The sequence below is a fragment of the Eurypyga helias genome, unplaced genomic scaffold, assembly GCF_000690775.1.
Source record: "Eurypyga helias isolate BGI_N326 unplaced genomic scaffold, ASM69077v1 scaffold6324, whole genome shotgun sequence".
Lineage (NCBI taxonomy): Eukaryota > Metazoa > Chordata > Aves > Eurypygiformes > Eurypygidae > Eurypyga > Eurypyga helias.
Genome location: NW_010246782.1, coordinates 1 through 6,846, shown reverse-complemented (window position 1 = coordinate 6,846; position 6,846 = coordinate 1). Strand labels below are relative to the sequence as shown.

Genomic DNA, 6,846 nt, shown 5'->3' with positions numbered 1-6,846 from the left:
CAACCTGGTCTAGTGGAAGGTGTCCCTGCCCATGGCAGGGGGGGTGGAACTACATGATTTTTAAGGTCCCTTCCAACCCAAACCATTCTGTGATTCTATGATACACTGGTTTATCAGTAAGTATAGATGAGGTCACTCTCTAAATTCTCAGTTTCCTTACAGACCTTAAACATTGCAATTTTAAATGTATTTTTTAAATCTTCTGATGATAAAGTCATTATTAGAAGTGGAACGTATGTTTCCATTGCCTTGAAAAGTGCTCTGGGTCTACTGGAGTGCACACATTCACTAAACTATTCCCTGGCTAGTCTGTCATATATTCCTGAAGCACCATTTCCCAGTTAGCCAGATAAACATTTCTCGGACAGGGAAATGAAACTGGTATCAGGCAAGAGGACTACCCAAAGGGCTAACTGGAACACAGGCTTACACAAGCAGGCAGCTTTCTACTTTTCAAGTTACAACCACTTGGGGGTTTCTTCTCTGGGTAGTTTACTACAACTGTAGATAAGAAGGGCGATCAGTCTCAAAAAAAGGTTTGCAGAAGTTTAAGAACTGATGAATTCATGTGTCTTAACAGACCATCTAGAGAGATCTGAGACAGCAAGAATATGGTAATTAGAAGACCAGCATTTGAAATCTTAACCCTTAAATAGTTTTATTTGCATTTACAGTTAAACCCTAGGGTATTACTGTTTACCTCTACATCTATAAATACTACCCAATACCACCCACAAAAATATGGCTGTATTTTTAAGAATGAACACAAGACTAATCAAGCCATGGTTCAGGACCCACCCATGCCACAGACTATGGAAGAAAGGATGGCGTCTGAAGAAACTATCACCCTGTAATTGTTGTTACTTCCCCTACCTTCCCTCTATGTATCTGCTACTGGCCAGCCACATCCAAGAAATGAGCCTGAAGAGACTCAGATGTGATTCCATGTAGGAATTCTTAATGCTGGATATAGCTTATGACCAAGTAGGGTTCCAGATTTGTTACATTCTGATCATTATCAAAATTTCATTGAGACTTAAGTGTGCCCTTAAATGTGCAATTTCACAGATTTCTATATGTTTCTTCTCCAGACTGAAAATCAAAAGATAACCTGAATCTCTTGAGAAAGCTTGGCCTCCCTTTCACAGTGTGCTTCTAGCCAATAAAGTCCCAGCAGTGGTCACAAAAGGGTCTTATATACAATACTATTTATCTGCTGCTGAAAAATTAATTTTAAAAAAATATTTTGTGAATGTGCTGGAATGAAGAAATCGATCTTCAAACTCTGATCTAAAATCCTCATCAGAAATTGGACATAATAAGGAAGACTGATTTGATTTTTCAGATCAATTAGGAGAGCTGTTTGCATATGTTGAAGGAAGCTCCAGGTAAGCTGACTATCCAAAACCACCAGTTTCCATCACGAAATACATATCTGATGGTGTGAGGTGGACAAGAAAGGGAATATGAAGCACTGTATCTCTACATACTAGTGCGCAAGGGCATGAGTGATACTCAGTTGTTCTTTCTGCTATTCCAAGAATAATTCCTAGGCTGTAGTTCCCATATAAATAACTGGTGCTGCTGGTTTTGTTTTTACATCTTTCAGCTCAGAAATACACAACTAAAGAACAACCACGAACGAACCGCGTCAGAGAATGTAACAATTTCTTAAGGCAAGCAAACCCACTAGCTTTGGGGCAAAAAGCAGAACTGGAGCTAAGACAACAAAGGCCTACGATGAGTCACTGAAACTACTTGAGTCGGTAATAAAAAATAAACAGTAGTCAGTAAGAAAGTTAAGCCTCTAAGGACACAAAAGAAAAGCCAATAGTGAAACAGAAGCTTAAATAGCCCTTTCGTAGAACGGGATGCTAAAACTCTAGAAAGTAAAATGCAGTTATGGAAGAAAAGAAACATACTGAGAAGATGTGCAGAAGATTCGTTTTCACCTAAGCACAACAGGTAAATGTTGAATGGAGGAAACAGATGCTGCACTCCTGGGTGACTAATGGAAACAAAAGTATCTCTCCATCATCTCTCGTATACAGGATGAAAGCTCCGCAAGTATCACTTACTTATTCTAACATACGGGTATGTCACTGAACATGAGCTTGGTAAGACTTTTCAACCAGGATATTACTGTGCAGTATCTCACATACAATAGACCTCTCCTACCACACACTACGGCTACGAACTTAAACCCAGATTCCATTTGCAATCTAAAGCACAGCTCCAGTCCACAATGCCAAACTACCAGTCACAGTTAGCCTAGAAGAGGAGAAAAGATGCTGACAGAGAGTTCAATCTTGCTGTCTAAATTATGAGCAGTCTGATGATTGATTCACACTTTGTTTTTTCCAAATTCAGCTCTTCAAAATGCTGGCTAGCATTCACCAATGTATTGGTTCCTTAGCTACTTGTACAAATATCCAAGCTCTTTAGAGATAATTTATGTTCAGAAACCCCCATTCTCATAAGAACTACCAAAACAGATTGGTTATGTTTAATTTCATGTTTCTGAGGAACCAGGGGAAATCTTGGGAAAAGCATCAAGAGAAGTCAAAGAAACCAAAAGAGCTCTTTCATTGAAATTCAGATTCAAGTTTTATGATGTAAGCAAAATTGTTTTTTTAAAAAAAAAACCCACTTTTAAAAAAATAAATGGATCAGTAAACTGTCTGGAGGCAGAGAGTAAATCAGACTGCTGAAGACAACTGGCACCACTGAATTTTCTTTATTGGAACATAGGCTGTCCGAAAAGATTATTTCAGTAAGTTTTATTACAGCAGGGTTTATACATTAAGAGAGTGTTTAGATTCTCGGTTTTCTTACGTTGGAAACCCTTCTTACCACTAACAATGTATTTAAAAAATTTCATAGCTTTCATTTGGTTTAGAAATGATTTAACAACTACTTGAAATAAAAACATGGCATTTCAATACATACAGCTTTAAAGGGCGAGCTACATTTCAGAAAGACAATCATCTAACTTAATTGGCAAGCAGGTACTCGGAGCCTGTCCAGCTAAATCCAGTCATTTAGGGAGATTCAAAGTTCTTCAAGATGACAAATGAAAATATTTATCAACCAAAGCAGATACAGATTTATAAAAATCTATTTAATTCAAAAAATACCTAAATATTAATTTTTGCTTATAATATTTCTCCTCTTGCTTTTTTCTCCCCAACATACTAGTTAGTGGTGACTATCTCACCAAGATTAATAGTATTTTTCCATGGCACTCAGGAAGAATAATGTGAAATGTCAGTCTTACCTCCTGCAACTTGCTCTGAATCCACTGGCCAACAACTGCCAAGCTATCACGAGGACAGATGGCCCAAATCATAGTGAGAAAGATGAGTGACAGAAAATCCAAGAAGTGAACCAGGCTGGCTCTCTCCGCCTGCAACAGAAATTGTCCCATTTTCATTCCTTACTGTCTGGTATTTCTTCAGAACATAATGGAATTTGGAAACACTTTAAAAATCACTATTTTCTTTTTTCATGCAACCACAGGAACCAGGCAAGCACAAGCACCCCTCCATGCACAAAAAGACCCAGCTGTACACAGGTACTTTCAGTCTAGAATCCACACCAACTGCATAAATACTGCTGGAACAAACACATTCTGGCTATCTCCCAGTTCAAGAGATTCAAAGCTTGAGAGAAGATGAGGGCAGCGTACAGGCAGAGCTGTTCACTAAAGGAGCCATGAAGCACCTCCTTTGGATTGAAAAAAGATATAAAAAGACCTAGAAGACTGTTCTTTACATTAATTTGAGAAGAGAAAGACATCATTTAGACAGGAACACTAATGAGGTAAGGGGACACTAGGCATAATAAATATATTTTTTATTTTCTGTTGCATTCCTTTAATTTCAGAAGCTGAGCTGAAGAAAGAAATTTAAGTTGTTCTGTTTTCAGAGCTCTATTTGAGATGCAACAAATTGATCTGAGGACTTACAAGCTGGATTATGCAATACTTCATGCCAGTTGGGTGACACAGGTCCCATGCAACCAAAGTAAGTTCTTTTTATTATTAGAAATATTTTTTAGAAGTTTAGCAAGTTAGTTGGCTCAGCTGAGCCCAAGAAACTATAACATGGACTGTTGCTCATCCAAATTGTACAAGATACAGTAAAGCAATTCTCCTGGCAGTATTTCCACTGCCTTTAAAATGTATTTACCAATTTCCAGATTAGTTTTGCAATTTTAACAGGATCTTTATGCTTACGAGCTTCTCACTATGTCTTCTCAAACTGATGCAGAGCTAATAAATACAATTTTTTAAAGTTACGTGCACAGAAAGAAATCAATCTGGAGAAAGAAGTACTTTCTAGCAAACCACTTCTATCTAGAACAACAAGAGCCATTTTTCTACACCATCCTCTTTTTTTCATAGTTGTACCTATGAAGCACAACAAAATCATTACATCCATTCTATACAAATGGCAAAGAACTACCAATTTCAACACACCCACATCAGGATATGCAAAAATTAAGTCTGTGAAAGCAATTATCTGTAAATGCAGAATCAAGCTCCAGGCATTCTAGAATTTGGCTTTCTACAACTGTGTGTTACTGCAGCAAAAATATCACATATTTTACAATAATTTATGAAAGTATATCCAGTTCTGTAGGTATTGACAAGTGCAGGAGTAACAAACCGAGTTGCTGAGTGCCTCTAGTTCCTTATGTCTGTGCTACAGGAAGAGAGGCACCTGCAGACCAAGTTCTCAATGACCCAGTAGCGAGCCATAATCCATCCATACAGCTATGGGAAAGCACTGGCAGACTTTGTGGTAACACTCACTACCACAGGACTTCCGACAGTTATTAAGTGGTACATGACTAATAAGGATACACTGTAGCAGATCACTCTCATTTCAAACTCAATTTTTCATGAAGCAGAGGCAAACAAATTTTGGTTGGTAGTGATAGGAAAAAATCTTAAAAGTAATTAGAATTAAGAATTTTAGACAGCCTTCTTTAAATACTCACTGCATGTTCCAGCACGGCATGAGCTATTTCATGTCCCAGAATGAAAGACAGCTGATGAATATCAGAAACTGCATTTAGCAATCCAGTGAAAACAAACACCTGACCATTCTGTAAACAAAAAGATAGTGAAAATTAAGTACAAGACACACAAATAAAAATGCTGTTTCAACATTACTGATTTTTTGTATTGGGTTCAACTTACTGGAAGCACAAAAGCATTTACACCTGGTTCATCTACCACATGGATAACCCACTTGAGCGCCAAGACCTGTGGGATGTCCCTGTTGCTTTCAGATAAATGACCAACAACTCTCTCCACAACCTGGTAGCGTGCATCTGTCTCAGGTAACATTTTACTTTTGAATTCCTCCATCCACTGGGGGGAAAAAAAAAATAAATAAAATTCATTGATTGCCATGCAGAACAAACACCGGGCAAACAACTAATTGGTAAACTAACTTAGTGGCTACAAGCAACTTCATTAAATCCAAGTTTTGATACGTTTTTCTTTCATACAGCCAAAGCCATTATTAGAGTTCAGACTTTCAGACCCACAAGTTAAGGATTAATAAACTCCAAGGGAAGTAAACCAAACAGATCTAAAATAAGATGGTATAAACTTGGTCCTACAGCCTCCTGTACCTGGCATTTTTCTAATACACAGTTAGCTTGGCATCACAATTTGGCAAATGTTTCTATACCTTCACGAATTTCTATCTGAATTTATAAATTTCCTGTATCCGTATATTTCTGTTGTAATTTGTAAGGCAGACAAATTTACACAAAAAATGTAATTTGAATCTATCTTTGTACTTCTTCTATTCTTATCTCTTATTCTCTGTCAGACAGGAGTAGAATCACATTTGTATATGGATTATCAAATTTCACTGGCTTTACAACAGAAAGTCACAGAACTCAGTTACAGAAATTAAAGCAATGGACAGTTTAAAATAAAGCAATTAAAGAAAAATTACCTGTTCCAATGAAAAAAAGAAGTAGAATTGAATGCAGGTGGAGACTATTACCTTACAAAATGACAGCTGAGAGAACCTTAAACAAGTGCCAAAGAACGCTCAAACCAGCACACAAAAAGAGACAGCATATACCCATTGGCTACGCTTTTGTTGCTTCTGCCAGATCTATGTATTTCTTGTTTTATTACAACACCACAGTTAGAAATGTTTGCTACATGCAGATAAGGTGCTCTTTAACCATCACGTGCCCCTGACCAGTTCACTGATGGAAAGGGAACTCTTCAAAAGATGGGAACAAGAGGAGGGAGGTAACTGATGGGGGTGTTCTGCAGGGTTCTGGGCATGAAGTTCAAAACTTATCAAGCACACCACAAGGTTTGTTTGCTCACCTCGTTGCTAAAAAAAATAAAAAATACATGAACAGTCATAAGCATTTTGAATTTTTTTTTTAAATCTTACCATATCATATTCCATCTGTGACAGTTCCCGAAAGTGCTCTTTTCCAAACACCAACAGTCGAGCGCGTCCAGTGATGGGTGTCTCCTCCAAGTGAGTAAAATAAAACACGACAAACAAAACTCCTAAGCTACTGACACCCAGGAGTATCTTCCATTTATTTTTTCTTACACTTTCTTTAAAAAGTTCCCGTTTATTAGGAGGAAGTGCCTTCCACCAATTTCTTATGCTCCTGCAATGTACAAATAGTGGTAGTTTAGCACACAGAGAAAAAGCAATCTGTTAGTCTCTGCCCCTGCTGTATTCTCTAGTACAGTCTCACCTCATGTAAGAGCTTATGGCAAGTTATACTGTAGTTGGCTTCTACTCCACTCCATTTCTTCCTTCCCATAGGATCATAGAATCATAGAAT

The 6,846-nt window shown here is 37.6% G+C and overlaps 1 protein-coding gene across 1 annotated transcript in view; it reads right to left on the bottom strand.

Moving 5' to 3' along the window:
• Nucleotides 1-6,713, bottom strand: part of OMA1 (OMA1 zinc metallopeptidase) — a gene marked incomplete at its 5' end in the record, with an annotated part of 17,592 nt that extends 10,879 nt beyond the window's left edge. The window contains 4 exons of the mRNA XM_010150522.1: nt 3,278-3,406; nt 5,005-5,112; nt 5,207-5,380; nt 6,438-6,713. Of these exons, the coding sequence (XP_010148824.1) occupies nt 3,278-3,406; nt 5,005-5,112; nt 5,207-5,380; nt 6,438-6,713 (687 nt within the window). The remainder of the gene's footprint in view (nt 1-3,277; nt 3,407-5,004; nt 5,113-5,206; nt 5,381-6,437) is intronic.
• Nucleotides 6,714-6,846: the final 133 nt, after the last annotated feature.